Genomic DNA, 23,101 nt, shown 5'->3' on the forward strand with positions numbered 1-23,101 from the left:
TGCACATAAAAAAAAACCAAACCAAAAAGATATTTGAAAAAGTCTGTCGTCAGGTTTCTCTTTTCTGTACCCTTTCTTCTGATGATCATCCTTTTATGCCTGCATCATCATCATACTGAAAGCAAATTAATTATATGTTTCCTAAGTATCGTTTCACATAATTGATTAGTAGCTAAAGTAAACCTCAAAGAACGCTCCGTTCTTAATTTTGGAGGTCAGTAAAGAACCATCTGCAAAACCAGGGCTGTTTATTAATATGCCCTTTATTCTGAGGCATTTTAGTACCTTGTCAGGTCAAACACATAAATATTAAATATTTTTTTAATTTAATACTATAAATATTATATATATACACAAATATCACGGGATATAGTTATCATATGAAGACTGCTCTCAAACCAATACATTGGTACCAAACCTCAGAAACTGTGGATGGCTTAAATGGCAGTTTTGTCATCTCTTCTATGGTTGTGTCTATACTTTTGCCAACACAAAAGAACAGAGATATCTGAGCAGGCTTTGAACTATGGCACTTCAGATACTTTAGCAATCTCATTAGAAATGCAAAATTGGCTGTTGCTTGAACATTTCTCTGGAGTATCATTATGCAGTGACACTGTTGCTGTGCTGTACCCATAAATGTATGGGTAGCACTGTGGGGAGGAAAGGAATTTCTTTCAGGAAATGAGGAAAAAACTGAAGACCAGGTCTTTTATCACCATTGCGTGCGTGAAATTTTCATCAGATGAAGAACGCCGTGGACCAGACTTGCTTGAGACTTCTCAGAAGTACTTACAGGAGTAGAGCTATTAACTAACCGTACTGATAAGGTCAGATCCCTGTTTCTTATGGTTTTATGCCATTTTGTGTTTTCCACTGGAGAAGTGAAAAATCACACCGCTGGTCCCTTCTCCTGCCTCCACAGTGCTTCTCCCTGCCACAACAGTCTGCTCCCACCTGAAAAGGGACTTCAGAAATATCAGCGGGGGGAGATTTTTTTGCTTTTTCCCTTCCTGTGATATTCATGAAGATGTTTCAGTTTTGCAAACTGCCCACCTGCCAGTAACAGAAGTCTCACCGAGACCTGGCATGGTCATTTATCAACATCAAGAGAAAAGATTTTAGGACTAGATTTTCTAACTATTTACCCCGAAAGTGCATGAGCCAGAACAGGATGCAGGTCTTCTACCTCTAGATTTGAGCTCCACACTTGAAATAAATAAATAGAAACACTTATAGGGAGGATAGGGGATACCTACAGAATGTTTGGACAGGAGTTGATCCAGTTGCTGGGAAGCATTAGAAACACAAGGTGAGGTTCCCCCTCCGCTGCGCACCGAGCACACTGAGCACCGTGCTGGCACAGCCTCTGCCTCACCTCAGTGGTGCCTGGTGTGGGCAACCTCAGCTCTCTGCTCACATGAATAACAGAGGGTTGTAGCTTTTGTAATTTTCTGTGATTCATGTTTAAAGGCTAAAGACGCAGGTAAGCATGGTGCTCTGTGTGAAATGCTAGCCTGGGCTTTACAATATTTTTAGTTGTCACCTTATTTAGTTCATCACTTCAAAGCGCTGCAAATTTGGCTTGCTGCTGGCAGGGAATCAAAATATGCCAATGTACGTTTTGGCTGCCTCAGGCAGATGGAGGGACTGATATCTCTTTTCTCTTCTCTGGTTCTTTTTCCCATTTAATTAAGAGATTTATAGACATGTATTCAAGTATTATGATATAAATGCTTTGACCCACATTTCCTCTCACATTAAAACAATTTCTAAAGAGTTCAAGGGCATAATGGTTCTTGCTTCTCAAGTAAGAGGAAAAAAGTATTCAATTACTCGTGAAAGAACATACTAAAATATGCTCCATGGTATACTTCTTCAAACCTGAGGTAGCTGAAGTTTGCAAGGTCATGTCTTTTGTGTTTCCTATAATTTTGGAACCCAAGGCGGTCGTGGTAATGAAGGGAGTTATTTAAAATTAAAAGGAAGAGGATTTATTAATTAATAAAAGGTGTTTGATCCTGGGGAAGGAAAAATTAAGATTTATTTAGAAAAAGAGAAACCAATACATTATTCCTACTCAAACTTATATATTTATTTTTTAATTTATTTATTATTCAGACTTTCTAAGACTTGCCATCTAAAGATGCCAATACATTCCTGACGTTCTTCTGAAAATAAGCTCTCCAAGTTGTCCATGTGACCAAAATTCAGTATGTTATTCCCTAGAAAGATGCCCCCTCTGAAGTGCAGACTCAGCTGTGAACCCTGGGACTCTCATTATGTGACTGCAGGCATCCTTTCTAAAATCACACAAGTAATTTGCAGGCTTTACAGACTTGAAAAGTATTTATCTCTCTCCCCTAAAAATCAGTAAGAATTGAGCACGATGAGTCTTTTCAAGATAAGCTTGTCCTCAAAATATAAGGAGTAAGCCCAGATACTGTGTTTAACCCCCCCCCCAAAAAAAAACATCTCAGTGATTTTGAAAATGGGACTTCAATTTCCAAATCTTTGCCATGATTTTTAACATTTTGCTTCAAAACTGAGCATGAGAGATTTATAATATCTGCTGTTGTTTATTTCTTGCTGTTGCTACTAGGTCAGTAAAAGCAGGTATGTGTCAGACCTTATGCAAGTGTATATCCAAGTGTAATGCTCACTCTTTTTGATGAGGTTTAATAGTGCTTGCTCAAGGAAATGCAAATTAAGTAAATGTTGATTGAATTCAGACTGTCAGCTATCAACTTCATTTACTATTAATCTCTCAAGGTCATGAGATTAACATTGTTATAAATAATTGATCTGAAAATAATACAAACAAATTATTGGCTTGTGAACTGAATAAAATATTGCCTGTTAACCTAAAGATTATAGACTGTAAATTTTTATCTACTGAGAAAGTAATCTCTTTTGAATTGTAGATCATTGTTGAATATATTTGATGTCTTTAGAGCCAAACAAGCTGGAAAATAAGCGTGTGTGTATATGTATATATGTATATATATATAACCTTCAAAATATTAGCTCTGTAACAAGTGATACTCCTGAGGAAAAATATATTTCAGTATAGATTCTGTTTTAAAAATCCCACAGAGGGGTAAATGAAATAATGTGGTAACAGGGGGTTAAACACAGGTCTGTGAAAAGTGGGTTTGAAGACCAGTGTAAGAGGTGCAACTTGAGCCCACAGGTTTTCAGCAGAGAGCTAAAACCAATATATAGTGCAGAAGCCCTGGCAGAAGAAAAAGTATGAACACATATGAGACACAAGGGTGCCCTCTGGTTTACTCTCATTTTCATTGCTTTTTGCTCGCTGGCCACGTCTGTGGGGTGAGTGGGAAAAAAAGGACAAAAATGCTCCAGGCAAAACTTTCATTCTGTTTATAATCTCCTAAAGGTTCAATACTTTATTGTTTGGGCAGTTTTATTGCTTTAAGTCTGCACCCTGTGTAGGACAAGACCATAAGGAAATTAAGTTTAAAAAAAGCTAGTTTGTGGAACATCCATTCTTGAAATCTGCAGAGGGAGGCACACTTCTTTCTTGCAGCTTATGTCTTCCCAGCAAGTGAGAAGGACACTCTTTTAGATCCATGATTTATGATCCTGTCTCTGCCCGATCATTTGAAGCATCAAAGGACGAGGGCATGGTCCCTTGGACAATGGCAGAGAGGCTCCGCTGTGAGTTACTTGGCTAAAAAGAGATTGTGTACAGTGACATTTCTCCAGAATATTCCCCCCATCACTAAGAATTTCCAGTGCAGGGACCACCTGAGCCAGAGATGAGTGTCAGTGAAATAACTAAAAACCAGTAGTGTATTTATTGAAGTGTCAAGTAACCAGTGACAGATGTTGTCCTCCTAAAGGCTTTTTATGTGGGGTGCGAGAACAAAATCTGCTGACAAACAGGTTTCTGATCTTCCCAAATCTTCTTTCCTCTAGCTCCTTGTGTGGTTTTCCCAAAGCCCTTGCCCTGCTCAGAAGAGGAGGAACAGAGGATATGAATCTTGAGGTGTTCATAACACCTTTACAGCACTTCTCTGGCTGACAGACTTATCAGTGTGAGAATAAGTATATGGCAACCACCTGCTTCCCTATGGCTTATATTGATCTCTGTAATGCTTTTAATTAGAGAAAACATCATGAGGAGTTTCCGAGAGCACCCTGACCCCTAGCCCTGGCTGTCTCATTGACTTCTCCACTTAAAGACAGAGTCCTCAGCTTTGCTTGGATGCAGGCGTCCATGGACTTCAACAAAGCGGTACCAAACTGTAAGAGTTGACTGTCTGTCCCACCTTGGAAAGCAGAGATATTTTTATTTTGAGGAGCAAGTCAAACAGAACAATTGAGAAGACCATGACTGATGGGTTTGAAACTGGCCTTTGCACATGAAGAGTAATGGTTAATCTTTTTTTGTTATTTAAGTGTTGACTACGTACTGACATTTATCACAATAGAGCGCCCCAAGTACCACTAGCCACTACTTTGAGATAAAAAATAGCTGGGTGTCTCAAATACAGTGTGAAAGCTGGTCATTTTTGAGATACATAGGGAGAAGCTGTTCATTATTCATTCAAAGATCTGCAATATCAAAAGTGACAATTTTACAGGCACTTAATAGAAGCAAGATTTTCGGTCAATATGTGCTTGTACTAAACAAGACCCAGTTTACACACCTGGAAATGGACTCTCCAAGTCACTCATATTGTTGGTAAATTCAAGGCAGTGGAACTGGATGGAGGTAAAACGAGGAGACACCCGTGCCTGCACCCACAGCTGCTCCAGCATGCAAGAGCAGTCCCATCTGCTGAAAGGGGATGACAGCTCTAACTCAGCTACGAGGAATTCTTTGAGACTCAAGTAATTCTGCCATAACTCACTCTAATTATTCTAGTTTTCAACAATGTTTTGTCAAAATTTGGCACATTTTAATTTTCAGTAATGAATGGTATGCAAGTACTTTCCTGTCAGAAATCCCCAACTCATCCGGTCATCAGCCTGTCCTCATTTGGCTATAGGCATAGCTTCCTACTCAATCCAATTGATATGTCCAGAAAATGAAAATGTTTCGTTTTTTTTAATATTTACCTAGTGATGCTGAAATGCTGCAGAGAGAGTTGCTGGCAGGGTAAGTTTAGGTTGGACCTAAGTGAGGAAAACAGGAAGGAAAGGAGAAAAGGTGGGAATTATAATGACTTCTTGTGTATGGGAACTGAGAAAAGGCTTGAGCTCAATTAACCGAGATGAATTTTACTTATATTACTATGTAAGTAGAAGTTCCTGTACAAGTAGGAGCCTTGGTATTATGCATACAGGTACATGTATGGCCTGCATACATACCGCCACAACCCCAACCATCAAAGGTTTCATATGTGGTAGCTGAGTAACCACCTTACTGTTTTATAACCTTTGTCTTTTTAACTTTTCAGTTCCTCTCTTCGTCTTCAGTTCCTTCCTCCATTAAGTCTAAATATAGACCCTAAGCTGTTCAGAAAGGCTACTATATTTCCTACTGGTTTTTCAAAGGCACCAAGCAAATATTCAGGATTCAAAATCAATTTCTCATTAGCCATTCAGTAGTAGCATGCACTCATGCATGGAGTTGTCTGAAGCCAATTCTCTCAAGCGATGTGATGGAAGTGATTTTTTCCAATAGCATTTACAAAGCAAGAGGTAGGCAACCAGATTTCTGAAGGATATTTCATGTAAGTGGGAAAAGAGGAAATTAAGGCGGAGATGGAAGGAGGACACAGAAAAGACTATTGAACCTGACATTGCTAGCAAGGCAGAATTAACAGGAAGGCAAACAAATCCGAAATGTCAGAGCAAGGAAGCGATACAAGGCTCTGAAAGTAAACATGGGATGCCAATATAGTTGACCTTACCCTGTTTAATTTTTGATCCAGCTTATTGCTACCTATATTTTATTCCAGAAATTTTACACTGAAGTGATGTCAGCTTTGGTCCTTTCTCTGTTGTTTGGGTGGACTCTTGGTCCCATAGAAGGCGCAGCAGATGTGCAAACAGTGACGCTGCCACAAAGCAGCTTTGAGACCTCAGTTTACAACATTTCACTCAACACATCTGATGTCAACATTTTTAAAAAGATGTTCTACATTTTGAAATGAGAAATGTTAATAACAGTATGAGCCAGTGAAAACAAGAACACAGCAATGAGCTGAGCTTTAAAAGAAACATTTTATTTGGTAAAAAATAAAGGAATAAATTATTTCAAGACAATTTTTGGTTTGTATCTGTACATACACAGTATATCCATAACATAGCTCCTATGTAATCCAGGAATTCCATCTTAAAAAAACCATTTACGTACCAAGTAACAATTTTAAATGAAACCGGCACAGTCTTTTACATCTGTCAGTATTGAAACCAACTTGATGGAATTCCCTTTCCCCCCCGCCCCCGAAATTACCCAGTAATATCTATTCTGGGTCTTGTGTGTTTGTAGCACCCTTCATGCTTGTTTTACATTACCTAGATCAGTGTTTCTCAGCTTTTTTAATCAAAGAGCACCTGATTTTTTTTTTTCCTGCAGTGTTGGTGTACCAGCTTTCATTTTCAACTGGTAAAAAGTACATTATGAATGTTCACTTATGACTTTATCTTCTGATTTTACTCTCTTCCTTTGCTGTATGTGGAAATATGCGCAAATGCTTTTCTGTTTTGTCTTGTTGCGTTTTTTTAGTGAAGTGAATCCACTTCCATGTCACCTTTTGAAATCTTATGGATCACCAGGGATCCACAGACCCTGCACGAAGGAAGATTGATCTAAACCCTGAAACCAGAATAATGATATTTTAACACCAGCATATGTGACATTTGGAAGAAACATGCCAGACATGATGTTGAAATGTGGTGTTGCCATGGGTCAAAATTAGACATGGCCCAAAGAAAAGAATGAAACCACATATTCAACAGTCCTCCAAAATACACTAGCCAGGACTACACTGAGATTTTTTACACCAAAATCTAACAAACATGTATGCCTGGTGCTATGCTTTATCCAGGGACTGCCTAGTTTGAAAAGCTAAGCATGTGTTTAATGCCTCATTGGATCGGTTCTTCAGAGCATTATTCAAGGGCTTGGGAAGCTGTAGAGAATCAGTCTGAATTTTGAGCACATTGATTGCTAAATGAGGCAAGAATAGACAATGTACAAACGACATGTAAGAGTCCTGTGTTTGAATGCTAATAAATGACTTGCATTCATTTCTCAAACACAATAAAATATTGCCACTGGTGCGTAGTCTTTAAAAATATTTCTACTTCAACCGTCAGAAATTTTGTCTGCTTTACAGAGAAAAGAAGCGATTTTTTATCCCAGCTGTATTTACATACGGAAGCAACACTATCAAAAGAAACATGTTTCATGGGCCTCTTATCAGAAGTGATTATTTTTCCCCCTAACTATCTTTTGCACTTATCTGTGGAATTTTTAGTTAGCATGACACACGTGGTGGGAGAAAGATGCATAGTCTTCACAGCAGCTTCTTCTGAAGGGATGTCCAGTCATTTTTAGTAAGCCACATTATCTTTCAGAAATATGCAAAGATATTTTCAAGATATACAAAGACTGATTTGGGAATCTAGCCTCTTATATCCCCCTGGCTTCTCAGAAATAGGACTTGACCACTTTTTAAAGTGTTAAATCCATGAAAATTGCTTTTAAATACTGAGCTGGGGGGGATCATTCTGAGCAAGAAGGAGGTTAAGGGGATTAAAACTTAAGTAGTCAATGTCACTAAAGTAGAAATCTGCACTACTAGCTTTGCTTAACAGCAAAGCAGCTCTGTTCTGAGCTGTCCAAGAGCAAATGTTTTCTTCCATCCTGTTTCTCAGTACAGAAAACAGTTCTCAGAACATGCAACAAGTCTTTGGCATCACGTCAAAATGACAAAAAATTTCAGACCCTATAGAAAGGTACCAAGACATCTGTAAGCACCTGTATGAAATAAAGAATGAAATGGCAAGACGGCCTTCTGAGCATTGCAGGCTCCTCTCTTGTCACCAGGGTGCTAATGGAATATGTACTCATGCAAGCGAAGACAAAATTTGAGTAATGTGTCTCAATTACCTGTGAACTACTGCAGCTTTATGTTGCTTTAACCCTCCTGACTTAAAGAACAACAAACTAAAAAAACCCCAAATACTGTACTGTGCAGTACAATATTGATATGGGGAATAACTTACAGTAAGTACCACAGTAATCTTACTGATGTCTCTGCATTACACAGTTGCAAAGCTACTTGTTGGTTGTATAGCTTATCCCACATAATGCTACAAATGAAAAAAAAATATATTTATCGTACAGCTTAGTGGAGCCATTTTAGATTTTATTTTTATATTGTGTTGCAACAGATTTTGGTATTATTTTTCTTTACGACTTCTTTTATAAATGACAACATTTCCTAATACATTTCGCAAAGCTGAAAAATGATCAAACAGTTTTTTCTCTGAATAGTACCTTTTCACCTATCAATGCACAAACATCTATTGCCTGATAAGCTTTTTTTTTCTCTCAAGGTTTGTAACAAATACTACTACCCTCATGTATTAGACAGCTGCAAATTTAATTTTTCTTAATTTTTAACCTTTCTTTACATCTAGTTCATGTTTGTTAGCATGAATAAAGAGTGCAGTGCAAGTACATCAATAAGAGAACAACCAACATTTTGCAATCTGAGGCGGTAAAAATTCTTTATTACAAGCTGAAGAAATGAAGCAATTGATTCACTGCGTATTATGACCGTATATAGGGGTGGTTTATTTACGACGAGCCTGTATCTCCCGGCTGCACTGCCCTCCGCTGCCGATGGTGCTCCTTAGGGCCACGCTCAGCATTGCATAACTCTGATCAGCTTTTGCACGGCCACCCTCCTAGATCTATTATGGTGCTAATGGAGTTTTATTTAATGTGGAAATGACGCACCATTTTTTATGGGTTTCACAACTCCCAAGCCATTTGGCCAAATGACCGTCATGCACGGCAACAGCTATTGCTTCACAGCCTTACAAAACTGGGAGTGCATTGGGTGTGTGCGGGGTGTAACAAACTTGCAACGTGCAGAGCACATTTAGGACACATTGAATGAAATGTACCTCCTTGGAAAAGCAGAAACATCAAGACAAGCTTTGGGAAAAGGAAGTTCAAAAATACAAACTCTGTTTTTCCCTCCAGAAATGTGCACATCCTTTTTCTTCACTGGTGCAGGTATCTTTTTTTTCCCCCATACTTTTTCTTTCTATTTTGTGAACAGCTGGGCTCCCACAGAGACATGAGGCAAATCAGACAGGATTGGGTGAGCATTGTTTTCCCACCTTTAACACACAATTCTGGAGGGAACAAAATAACAGTTGGTCCTTGCACCACCTGTGGAGCTCCCCAGTGTGCTCCCCCATCTTCAAAACCACAGCTGCAGGCAGGGCATTGGGCTGCTCTTCCCATGGTGTCAGAGCCTTGTGCTCCCCAAGCAGCACTGGGTCTTGTAACATTTCTAAAATAGTGGTGTCAGTACATTAAGTGTCTGATCCTGCTTCCACCGAGGTCCGTGGTGGTCTTTTGCATTCATGTCAATTAACCTTGGATCAGGCCTTAATGTAGCAACATTCCTATGCGGGATCTCTGAGGAGAGATCTGAAAATGAAAAAAAAGCTAGTTCTACTGTGACTATTTTTTTGCACTATTAAGTCTATGAGCAGGCTCTTCACTGAAGGCTCTTAATCTTCTGTGTAGGTACAAAATAGCAGTATATATCCATAAACATAGATGAGTTGGTAAATTAAAATATGTGCCTTCTCAGGACTCTCTAATTAGCAATCTACTTTGAAAAATGCAGTAAAATATTTCCAAACTGTATCAAAATAGATTTCCCAAAGTTTACTACAAAATGGAAAGAACTGTCACTTCAAAACTTGCCCCAAGACCCTTGTTCTCCCTCTCTCATTTCCTTCCCAAATATAGTACTGCCTACAAGTGTACGTCAGAGCTCATAACAGTACGAGGAAAAACTAAAGATCCTCCTAAAACCTACCCCCACCATTTTTAGCACCACCTACATCTTTGCTGCACTGTTAATTCAGGCACTATGCTGGATAACCGTCTGCCCTGCTAAAAAATATTAAGAGTTATAAAAAGTACAGTATTGCATTGCTGTGGGCTGTGTAGCTGTGGAAGTATGTTGTGCCTATATTGAAAATATGCCTGGAGTACTAAGAAGACACTCCTTGCCTTGGGTCTGAAAATGCTACCTCTGTCGGGACAGAGTATTTCAGTATAAATGTTCATTTGGGAAAAATACCAACTATGGCATTTCAGCAAGGAGTGAACAAAGTCACCAGTGTTCATCAGGAAATCAATAAAATCTCTTCCGTGGTCACAGGTAAAGGGGAGACCTAAACTTTCAGCAGAGGATTGAGATGCAAGACTTTGTCACTCTCATAAATAAATACCAATCCCACAGTGAAACAGTTACTGCTATGATGCATCAGCCTAATAAAGTTGCCTGAGAAACAGTTTGAATAAAAAGCTGCTACTGCTTTACTGAAATCACTGACAATAACTACGGTGAGTTCACAGGAGCCGGAGCAGATTCTCGGTGAGAAGTGGATTTCCATATGAAATCTCTTCCCAGGGCCACAGGCAGAAGAGAAAAATGAACTCTATCTAGCTGGTGCATGAAATGCCTTTTTGATGTTTCTTTCTAAAGAATAAAGCCAAGACCTTCATAGTGGGAATCCTCCATAAAACATTGTAGGACCTTTCAGACCTGAGAGTGAAGTGGTCTCCTAAAACATGCTCCTGAAACACAAAGACCCTGTATAAGAATTAAAAGCTTTCAGCAATGAATTTTCCCAAATTTCTGAGTTTGGAACAAAACTGTCGCAGAGCATCTTGCAGATAAATGGTTACGGCATTCTTCTAAGAGACAAACTCCACATCCAGAGGGCATGAGCCAGCTGGCCGTTCTGGCTGCGCACTGCAGATGAGAAGTGGATGCCACGCTGCTGTCCAAACACATCACCCTGTCTGTGTTTTTTGTAAGCACTAACCTAGCGTAGTCACTTAATATCAAGAAATTTTTTATTACCGAGAGGCTCGGATGAACAAAAATGTGTTCCTTAGACTGCAGTTAGGTGCCTAAATACCTTCATTAAGGTCAAACACTTGCTACTATCACACTTCACTGATACTTTCTTTGGCTTAGGAGAGGTGCCTTATTGTTTGATGTGATGACTTCTACGAATCTCATTTTTAGATGCCTAATTGCTCCCGGCCTTGTAATATTCATCCTGACGTAAGGCAGCATTGCAGGGTTGAGCTTGCAATCTCCCTTATATGCGTAGTCTAAGCACTTGCAACCTTATTTAAAAAAATAGGTTATTAAAGCCAAAGTTGCAAATATATCTGGCAACATTTAAAACAGACTGTTGCAGGTGAAACTCAAAAACTTACCTGAGAAATGGAAGTCCACAGACAATTTTTTTTTTGAAACACCAAATAGAAAAATGTAACAAAAAGCTATTTTTAGAATACATTACAGAATACTGGCATGTTATAAAAATGTAATTAACCCATTGAAATTTAAACTAGTTGTAAGTTATGTTCAAGGCACCTTTTTTATAAATAGCTTTTTTTAATGTTCATTCTACATTCACACTAGTTTAACCATGTAAACAAGTCTGTGAAAGCTCAGATTAAGGTCACTTTAAGATATGTATGCCAAATACTTCAGAAAAATACCATATTACATGGAAAAATCAATAAAGTAAGATAGATCCATCTGCTGCCTGAACAGTTCAATAGATGCTATGGGGTAAATTATTAACAAGATGAAGCCTAAAAGAGGTTTTCAAAAATTAGTTTCAAGATAAGTAACATGCAATGCATTAACATTTGTGTTTATCATTTGAAAGTGTACATAAATGCTGAAAAAATGCAAGCCACTATTCCTAGTACTATCCTATTTTTAAAGGGCAAATCTTTGGAAACAGTATTATTTGAAGTTTAAAAACATCCTCCATCTTTTTTTCCCCACACTTAATCTTACAATATGCTAGTACGTACCTTCTTCACAAGGAAAATGTATAAAATTAATCTTACAATATAAACACTATAAACAACTCCCTTGAGACATCTTCTGGACACAGAATTTCTGTAAAGACTTAAGTATAACAATTCTAGGATAATTATGTAAAAATATGTACATTTAGTCCAATGTCCTAGACCCAAGAAGAAACCCAAGCAAGCTCTACAAAAGTTGCCCGTCAGTCTTGTGCAGGTAAGATTATGTCCAGTTAAGATTATGTCCACCTTTGCTACTCTTGCTGTATTTCAACATAATCAACAAGTTTTACTTGCTTTTGTGTAGGAAGTTCCCAAACTTTTGCATAAATCCTCTCAGCTTATTTTCATTAGGCTGCAACGGATGGTAAGCAGTTGAATTGTAGCTGACCATGCGATTACTCCTGCCATAATTATTCCCTAAGGTCTTGCTTTTGATATCGGAGAGATGTGAACTGCTGTTGGGTGCATTTCCTGCAGGTTGGCTAGCATTTTCCATCTTGCAGAATGGCTCAAAGCGGCTATAAACACGCCTTTCACTCAAACGAGATCTTAGCTCCTCTTGGCGTTTTGAGCTTGCCAGTTGTGGTGTCAATGAACTTGCTCTTTGAAGAGCAGAAACAGGGGCACTTTCGGTAGTAGTATTTGTGGTGATTTCCTTTACGTCTTGATACTGAATCTGTTCTGTATTAAATCTTGGGGTAGATGCATCTCCTGCAGTTTCTATGAACTTACTTTCAAGGGGGCACAAGAGAGGACACTTTTTATTGCTTTCATCAGATGGAGGTTTTTGAGATTTTGGTGACTTCGGAGACTTTGGAGACTTTGTTGGGCTGCCGGTGACGTCTTCTTTACTTCTGTTCAAGCTACCTTGAGAATTTGATGATGTGTTTCTCTTTCTCCTTGGGGAAGAATCTGTCTTATTCTCAGAAATCTTTGGTTTTTGATTCTCTTCTTCAGAAACCAACGTGTCAGAACTGCTACACATTCTGTAAAAGGCAGGACCTTTGTTTTTTGACAAGTTTTCCTTCTTGTCTGGTGTGAGATTAAGAAGTGATCGCAATTTCTGGGATCCTTTCTTTAGAAAACTTGGGGAATTCTTACCTTCCTTCTTTGACGTGCAATCCTTACAAGACTCCTCTTTGTTAGCTTCAGTGAGAGCAGCCATAGAGATTGCCTTGCTAGCAGTCGGACTCTTTAGCTCTCCTTTGAGGTTCTTTTCCTCCTGTGGTAAGTGGTTGGTCACACTGTGCAAACTTTTAGAGCTCTTCAGCGTGTCTTCGGGAAGTTTTGGACTAACTGGCTCCTTAAGTCTATGCCTAGTCAACGTGCTGTAAACGTAACTGGATGCATGTTTGTTGGCACCAGGGTCTAATATGGACTTTGAATTAAACATGGGAAAACTTCTCCTTTTTAGCATATTTTCATTTTGAAGGTTCTTCAAATTTTCTGCATGTTTGTCTGCACACAGTGTTGTGTACAAGTAGAGAGATGAGTCACCCATTGCATTTGAGTTTACACTAGGTTTTGTGTTGTCTGAAATATGAATTCTGTGGTTTTTTGGTGCATCTGATTTAAGTGGGACGTTTGTGTTAAGCTCTTCTAAAATATTATCTGTTCCATTTTCCACACTTGGAGCATGATTAGATGTCCCTTTAGGTGTTGCACTTCCCTCTGACCCAATTATAGTTGAATTTGAAGAACTTGCACAGCTGCTTACTTCCTGCTGTTCAGGTAAAGTTGGCTGAAACACCAATGACGATCGTAAGCGAGAATGAGAATACAGCGCATGAGCTTTAATATTTTCAGCTGTGTCATAGCTATCATACCTGTCACCCAAGGCTGACCCATTAGACTCTACTGGATAATCTGATTGATCATTCAAATATGACTTAATTCGCCAGTTACGTAGGAATGATTTCGTTGTGTGTTCGAGGGTCGGCATCCTTTGCTGCAGATGGCGGATATGATTATCTGTCCCATTAAAAGATCTCCGTACAATTGAATTTCTTTCTGCAAGATTTACCTTTGGTCGTGAAAACTGATCCGCAAAACTTTGCTGGGGTGTATTGTAGTTATTTGCATATCCTCCTCGTAATGAAGAAACAATACTAAGACTATCAGAAGGCATTTTCCAAGTATTTGATGGATTGTTCGCTCTATTAATAGCTCTGTTGAGCAATAGGTAAGGCGTCCTTTCTGGCTTCTCCCCAGCATAACTATGTCTCTTCCAGTGCTCATTTTTTTCACTAGGTTGATACTGCTGGATTGGATTTTGCATATTAAAACCTGGATGAAATGGTTGTTTATTATAGGCTTGATTTCTCAAGCCATATTTATCTATTTCATTTACTGCATATCTTCCATGAGTTTTCCAACAAACAGGATCTATCTTGTGAACCTTGTCCTGCCTACCAAAAAGGTTTCTTTGGCTAGAAACTGAAGCCAAGGAAGATACTGAGTGTTGGTATGTATCATTATCCCAGAGTGTCCTGCGACTGTTTACTCGCACTAATTCTGGGGCAAATGAACTAGGAACAGAAGAACGGGCATACAGTGTCCTGAACTCTTCATCAAAGGATTCAACCAGCTGTCCTGTGATTACTTGAACCATACTGAGGTTGGTTTTTTCAAATGACCACATAAAGCTGAAAGAAGAACAAATGACCGTTAGAAACAGTTCTTTTGAACTAAAGTATTACACCTGTCCTTCTTGATAAGAAAGCTTTCACACAAACCTGGGTTTTGTACAAATACATTCTAAATAAATAAATAAATTGTGGGCATGATTCATGTAATTTGAATTTGGAAGGTCTAATCTAATACCAGTCAAACTCAGCTGGAGACTTTCCACTGCTTTCAGTGGCAGCAGGAATGAGTTTATAGCTACTTGATTGCCCTTATAAAAAAATGGATATTGCAAAAAAGTATTCACAAATGTAGAACAGTGGAGTGCAAATACCTAATGAGCAAGACTACCTCTACAAAGACTAAGCCAGGATTGACTAGACCCACTGTATTTACTCCTGAGTCAGAGAATGTTAATGTGTGGCTATGTTGTGAAAAAAAAAAACCCACTTAAAATAATACGCAGAACTGCTTCAACAGTTCCGAATGTCCTTCACTCTAAACACATTTTCAAAAAAATGCACCTCAGAATTGTTAAAAAGTTTATGTTTTCTACTATGCACACCAGATTGGAAATGAACATTTCTTTTAATTGCAATGGTGATATTCTGACGAATGAAATTTTTCTCTTTTCTATTGTACTTAGAAAGGCTGAACACATGCTCAAAGCTAAGTACCTATAGCTACTTTACAGCTACAAAATGAGATAAAATACATTAACATGTACATTAAGGATGTTTGAACAAGCCTAATAGCATGGTGTCAAAAGCATGCAATTTGTAGATTACAACAACAAAAAAAATCTGTTTTGCAATCCTATTTTAATGAAAAAAAAAAGTGAAAAAATTAAATTAAATCAAATCAATGAACTTGTTTTATTTGCATTTGTCTTCTGGATGTTAGAAAATAGGTTTGTTGTTTTCACATAAATAGCTTGCTGATTTAATTTTACTTGTTTTGTTAGTTTTGTATTTTTCAGGAAATCATAGTGTGCTGAGATTAAATCAAATCATACTGCATAAGTTTTTTCTATTAATTTTCACGATTAAGAATAATATATTTTGTAATATTTGGAAAAAAACCTAAACTTTGAATTTAGTTCAGAGAGCAAGAATTCAGAAAGACTCGTCTTTCCTGTTATAAATCACTGGAATCTTTTACAAAGCAAGCTTAATTTCTACAGAAATTGATGATTCCAGCCCCTGTGGTGCTAGGTCTTAAAGCAGTGTTATTTTTCAAAATGAAATGAGAAAAACTATCACATTCTCACAGACTCTAACACTGTGGGTAGATGTCAAAGCAGGCAGACTCGCCCTGGACTCTCTTACACTGATTCATTTATGAACTTGTCACTTACCTCACTACCATTTATATACATCAGCCTGAATTTGGGGCTGGCCGAGACTCAGTGGAAATAAAAAGCCAGATTTTCGAAAGCTTACAGTGGTGGAAATGTATGAAAGTCAGTGGCTGTGGATCTGGCACCCAGGCACTACGCTGGCAGAAACTAATTCAGTAGGCCAAGGGAGAGAAGTGTAGCATGAAAAGAGGGAAAACATTTAATAACATGTGAGATAAAACTGTCCCTGCTTTAACTTAGGTTTTTTCCAGCTCTGCAAAGCTATAAGTTCTTCCAGCCTATGCTTTGCACACATACACTGGGAATAAAATGGAAAGTAGAATAAAGAAACTTAGCCAAATATAAAGAGAGACTACGTCAACTTAACTTGGGCAATTCTGAATTTGACCATGATCCATTACAGAGTGCCATAGAATAGGTCTATAATGTTAGCTTTAGAACATTATTACGAGGAGGAACTATGCCAGAGAGCTTATGAAATAATTTTGGCAGCCTTTTCTGGAGTGAATGTTAGACAAGAATAATTCAGACAATATAAGACAAATCAGGATTTTTCTCTCTTTTTAGCAAGTCTCCAGCTGTAGCAAAAGCTATATCCTTTATTTCTTATTTGTGAAAAACTAATAGAGGATCTCAAAATTTGGCTCCGTGTTAGGCTAATTAGCAGTAAGTATCTATGATAACTTGTTAAATTACAGAGAGAAAAAAAACAAATTTGCAATAGGAGAGGTACTGAGATGACAGGTTTTCTATGGACACGTCAGTGACTGATCTTACCTGTAAGAACCATATATGACTTTCTTACAATCAACAAGAATAAATTTTTGTTCCATTTTTCCATGGAATTTTGCTCCTGTTTTAGAATAGTAATCTTGTCCTTTTACTGTCCGCACCCTCATGTTCTGAAAAAGACAATTGAAATACTTTAGTTGGTATACTATATTCCATATTTAGCATCCAGGGGTTTAAAAGTCAGAGGTACAGCAGGAGAAGAGTTATATTATTGCGTATTAATAAACTCTGCAGGGAAGTAAACTCTGATCAAATTTGTCCCCTAGGGACCCAAAATGGCAAGTTATTGCTTTGTCTCCAAGACTGATGAGATTCTCTAGGCCACAGAGAATGAAATTCTGCTTTTGCATAGCCACCACTCCCAGAAATGAGGTTCTGGCACAAGAAGTCTTTGAGAAGAGAAAGAGGTTTTGTACTGGAAAAAAAAAATTCTTTTCATCGTCTGATGTACAACATTTAGAAGATTTCCAAGCATCTCAGCTAATCAGAGACAACATCTAAAGAGCCAGGATCACTTTTCTTTTAATTGAACAAGGCTGCTATATCTACAAACACAGATATCCCACTCTGAGATGCTCCATTGAATGATACCACCTGGTGTCAGAATCCCTTGCAGTTTTACCACCAGTAAGATTTCTCAATCAGCTTGGCACTATGGGATTAATCACATTTCTAAATTCAGAGATGCTATCACAACATGCATAGGTAGCATGAATTCTACACAGCAGTTAAGTTTGAATTCTATTAAGAAGCTTTATGTTTTACTCAGGCGAACTCAGTAAATTGCACTTTGGAAATTTTTCACGATGGATCTCAAAAATGTGGTCAATTTTTTCTCCCAGACTGTGGATGAAATTGATTCAGCTAAGTCAGTGTCTTTTTTTTTTTTTTCTCTCTATTGTCACTTGCTTTTTTAAGCTCCTAGAAATAAAATAATTCAAAAGAAGTGTTACAACACTTTCTGGACTGTACTAATCATAATTTTCAAAAAGTTCTTACATGGATGCAGGGGGAAAAAAAGCATTTATCAGAAATTGTTAGAGAAAGGTGCTTATTTATAGAAAAAATAAAATTTATATTCCACGCAAACCAACCTACAGCATCTACTTCATGTGGCTGTGATATACAAAATGCTTCACAAGACAGAAAAATAGCTTGGAATATAGCTGTGAATTATCACAATATTTACTGTAGTTTCTAGCCTTGCAATATTTGTTCTAGCAATGCTAATTTGTGCTCATTTACAAGTATTCCAGTGGGAGTGAAATCCATGGTTTAGCATTGGCAGTAGGAAAACAAAATCTATATGATTATTACATAAACTGTATACACAGAAATAGTGGAATATAAGACTTGTGAATACAGAGGAATGTCTTGCTTCATGGGAATGCTACAAGGACAGGTTGCAAATCACAGAAGACATGCTCTATAAAGGCCAGGTACAGACGGATTAGGGCTGTTCATGAAGCAAAATGGATAAGACTGTGTACAGGGTAAATTCAGCCAAATCAGGGGGATAAAATGAATAGAATAGAATAGAATAGAATAGAATAGAATAGAATAGAATAGAATATTTCAGTTGGAAGGGAACTACAACGATCATCTAGTCCAACTGCCTGATCACTTCAGGGCTGACCAAAAGTTAAAGCATGTTATTAAGGGCACTGTCCAAATGCCTCTTAAACACTGACAGGCATCGACCACCTCTCTAAGAAGCCTGTTCCAGTGTCTGGCCACCCTCTCGGTAAAGAAATGCTTCCTAACGTCCAGTCTAAACCTCCCCTGGTGCAGCTTTGAACGATTCCCACGCGTCCTATCACTGGATCCCAGGGAGAAGAGATCAGCACCTGCCTCCCTACTTCCCCTCCTCAGGAAGCTGTAAAGATGTTTAAACTTACAAAAGTATTTAAGACTCCAGCCTATAAAGTATGACTGACTTTGCAATACAGTTATATAAACCTTTATTGTCTATGGGAGCACTTACACATTTACCTAAAACATATAAAGTTCTAACAGATAGAGGCTGTAGGAGTTTTAATGATAGTGTCTACTACAATTCAATGAACTTTATCTTTCCAAACAGAAAATTCAAAAAATTAGGAGAAAATCTCCATTAAATGAAAGCACATTTCCAAATAACACATGCTTTCTAAATCAGTATATATCTCACTGTTGGTATCTTAAAACTTTTGTCAAAAGAAAAATCAAATCAAAGAAGCAAGAGTTACACTTAAAAGCTGCTGAGTTGGCAAATTAAGGTTTGACTCAAGCTATCCAAGTTCTTTAAATTTTATTTATTTATTAGGTTTTTACTTAGCATTTTTATCAAGCTGTGTTTGAACAAAAATGCAACTCAGTTAAAATGTACAAAGACAGCATTTAAAAATTACTTTTGTTTGTGACCAAAATGTCTTGCAAATGTGCTAGAAACATAAAACATAAAGTTTATCTCTTAATTAGGTAAATAAAAGAAGTATTATCTAGAAATGCTGTAAAATTTTAAAAGGTAAAAATTTTAAAAGTGAAAATACAGGTGGATGCTTAGGTCTATTTTCAGAAACAGCTAAAAAAGAATCAATAACAATAACAACCCAATTTGCATTATTGAATGGGAGGTTAACATAATTTTGCATCTCTACCTGGTAATCACCTTTGACAATCTAGCATTGTGTCTTTCAAGTTTTCTGCACTTTGATTTGAAGTTTTCTCATCAATGAAAGTCAATTTTCCCGCTTTTCCAGTGCAGTTTTTGTTGAACTTTGAACAAGCCAATCCCACTGAAGAAAATTATTCTTTCTCCAGCAGCTACTCAATCTTTAAGTAAAAGTAATGAAATAAAAAGCTTTTATTTGAAAGTTAAATAGTGTGGAAAAAGTAATTCCTGAAAAAGAAAAAAAGAAAATACTGGAATCTACCCATTCTAAAGATTATCACAATAGTAAACCCTTATTTACTATAAAATAAAATTTCATGAATTAGTCATGAAATTTGCATTTACTTCAATGGTTGTTTTACCCAATTCTATATACCGTGTAATTATATTTGTATGTCAGATTTATATTTAACTATATTAAATTATATTTATGTCATTATAATTTGAAAAAGATAACTTGAGAAGCAGCTTATACATTTTCAAATAACCATAACAAGTAATGCTGGCCTAAAGATATGCCAGTTGAACACATCAAATCTTATTGAGATAAGGCCTGATTGGTATTGGACATAATATCACTTGGGAATCTGGAATGCTGGAGGCACAAGCAAGGCTAATGGCTTGCAAATTACCATACTATATAAAAAAAAGCTTTGCCTTAGGTACTTATAAGGCGAAATATAACTTCAAGTAGGCATATCTAAAAAAGGACTAAAATTTACATTAAATTGCTGTTTTTTAAAAAAATCATAGTCACTGCTTCCTCTGTTCTTTTTTCTTTTCCTTTTCCTCAGTATTATTCCTCCTGCAGCTTTTCTATCCTGCTTCCTTAATTCTGCACTCTTTCCCTGTCTCAGTAGGTCATCCACTAACAGATGGGAACACGGCATTACAAAGGCATGTGCCAGAGATCATGCTCACCTTTCTCACATAACACTTCCTTTTCCTCCACAGTTCATCTGGCATTCTTCACCTACTTCAAACCCTAATTAGGTGCCAGGGATGCATACTTTGAATAATCGCCCAAAATACGGACAATATTTGAGGATATATAGTAACAATGCATTCCACTTAGGATTAGAAGCAGTAAATATATACATACTGAATTGCAAGCCCCATTTGGTATGAAATGCTGGGCTTCACCTTCCTACTTCCTACTCCCATCCTCAGGCTATAGGACTCCCCTGCTAACAGTGGCGTGTCACTGATCACTGCCTCATTGCGGGTAAAGCAATAATTCATTTATGAATCCTGAGAGGAAATCCTAGGCAAACCAGAAACCAACAAACCCACACATCATGAAGGAACCGAGCTAGCCTGACGGGACACACAAACATATGTAAGATCAGCCATAGTGAGTCAAACGGAAGGTCTGTCTGGTCCTGTAACCTATTTTTGTCAGTGACTGCTAGTGGATGCATATGGAAGACTACTTTAATCAAGGACTTGATGTTTTAGGAGGTTTTTGAAGCCAGACACAGGATCTTCTCCCTCCTCCAAAAGCAGGTTGTAGGACACTCAGGGACATTTAAAACATCCAGTGGCTGCAGTTTAAGGATGGCCATCAGGGCTATCCAGTTAAATGACACCCAAATGATGAACAGGAAACAAGCTCTAACCGTTTTCTATGTATGACTGCACCACTATCTTCCCAGAGAGAGCCACATAAGCATGATTTAAAATTTTGAAGTATTCAACATTACACATTTATTTGCATCAGTAAAAACCCTCCAATGTGATAGATAAGTACAGTGAATATACTGGTCTCAAAAATTTCATTTCAGCACTTTTATTTGTAGAGTCTGTTTTTATCAGTGTTCAATTACCCACCCTGTACTTGCTGGCAAAAAAATGCACAAAGAAGAAAATGGATTTCTACCTAATACTTAGCCTAACAGTTTTAAAGGAAAAAAAGTCACATTTCTCATATTGTTCGCCATTACCAATATTATTTATTATCCTAGGCCTCTCTTTTTACTAAGCGATAACAGTTGGTGTACAAATGCTACGTAATTTTCAAATTCACTTCTATTCTGACTTCAAATCTGATTCAATGACCACTGAAGACAAAATCTCAATGACTCCACTGGAGTCTGGAGTCCCTTAGCACAGAAGTTTGCTCACAGATACAACGTCGTGCTGTGCACATCTATTTAATAACCAAATTTGACTTAGACTTGGAAGTACTAGAAAACTTTTGATGATTTTGATAACACTGGTGAGAAATAACAGGCAGCAATCAAGTCTCAAGAGCAGCTCCTAGTATGCATTTAAGCATGCATATCTGGGAGTAGACTTCTGTCGTGGTTTAACCCCAGCCAGCAACTAAGCACCACGCAGCTGCTCACCCCTCCCCTCTCCCAATGGGATGGGGAGGAGGGAAAAAAAAAAGGTAAAACACGTGGATTGAGATAAGAACAGTTTAATAACAAAAGTAAAATAAAATATACTACTAACTAATAATAATAATAATAATAATATAATTGTAATGAAAAGGAATATAACAAAAAAAAGCGAAATAAAACCCAAGAAAAGACAAGTGATGCACAATGCAATTGCTCACCACCTGCTGACCGATGCCAGAGCTGCAATCTGCCCCTCCCGGCCAACTTCCCCCCGTTTATATACTGGGCATGACGTTCTATGGTATGGAATATCCCTTTGGGTCAGCTGTCCTGGCTCTGCTCCCTCCCAGCTTCTTGCACACCTGCTTGCTGGCAGAGCATGGGAAACTGAAAAATCTTTGACTTAAGATAAGCGCTACTTAGCAACAACTAAAAACATCAGCGTGTCATCAACTGTATTCTCACACTAAATCCAAAACACAGCACTGTACCAAGTACTAAGAAGAAAATTAACTCTATCCCAGCCAAAACCAGGACAACTTCACAAAAGGACAGTAAAATCAATTCATTAGTGATTCTATTTTCTCATTCCTGCAATTCATTAAAAATACTGAGAGGAGTGTCAGGTGATAAACAGTTGCTGCCAGATTGCTTTCAATACCCTCCTGTAGCAAGATGATTCTTCATTATTGCCAGCGAAGTAAAAATAGGTTTCTGCAGAGCATGGAGCCTCTGCCACATGCCTCACCTCATATCAAATAAAACACGAAGATCTGGCATCAGCTGAAGAGCTTGATTGACTTCTTGGGCATTAAACAACATTGCCTACACTGGTTCATTGCTTCTAATCCAAAATTAAGTTACTGCATTGAGCATTTTGGTGGTTCTGGGGATTGTTGTCTCGGTGCTGGATTTTGCAGTGCAAATCTATTTCATAGTTTGCTGCAGCACCTCTCAGTAGCAGAAAAAAAAGCATCTCTCGAAAAATCTAGCTATTAGTTTTTGAAAAATCACCTGAAAAAAGTCAGAATCTGTAATGACTCTTCATCTTTCTATGCAAAGGAATTGCTGACTGAACAACAAGTCAGACTGGAGAAAAAGTTAATCAAAAGAAGCTTAGATAGAGACAAGAAAAAAAGAGAAACACATTAATTAACGGGGCAAAATGTAGGACAGTCAGGAAACAGATAAATGAAAGTGGGGAAAGAGAAATGGGAAAGTATAAAATAGGAATTTTTTGAGTT

At 37.7% G+C, this 23,101-nt stretch overlaps 1 protein-coding gene across 1 annotated transcript in view; it reads right to left on the reverse strand.

Moving 5' to 3' along the window:
- Positions 1 to 12,368: 12,368 nt before the first annotated feature.
- FAM83B (family with sequence similarity 83 member B) overlaps positions 12,369 to 23,101 on the reverse strand; it is a 46,082-nt gene continuing 35,349 nt past the window's right edge. The window contains exons 3-4 of the mRNA XM_050894918.1: positions 16,845 to 16,969; positions 12,369 to 14,727 (exon numbers count right to left, since the gene is read on the reverse strand). Of these exons, the coding sequence (XP_050750875.1) occupies positions 12,369 to 14,727; positions 16,845 to 16,969 (2,484 nt within the window). The remainder of the gene's footprint in view (positions 14,728 to 16,844; positions 16,970 to 23,101) is intronic.

This window comes from Gymnogyps californianus, chromosome 3 (assembly GCF_018139145.2).
Source record: "Gymnogyps californianus isolate 813 chromosome 3, ASM1813914v2, whole genome shotgun sequence".
Taxonomy (NCBI): domain Eukaryota; kingdom Metazoa; phylum Chordata; class Aves; order Accipitriformes; family Cathartidae; genus Gymnogyps; species Gymnogyps californianus.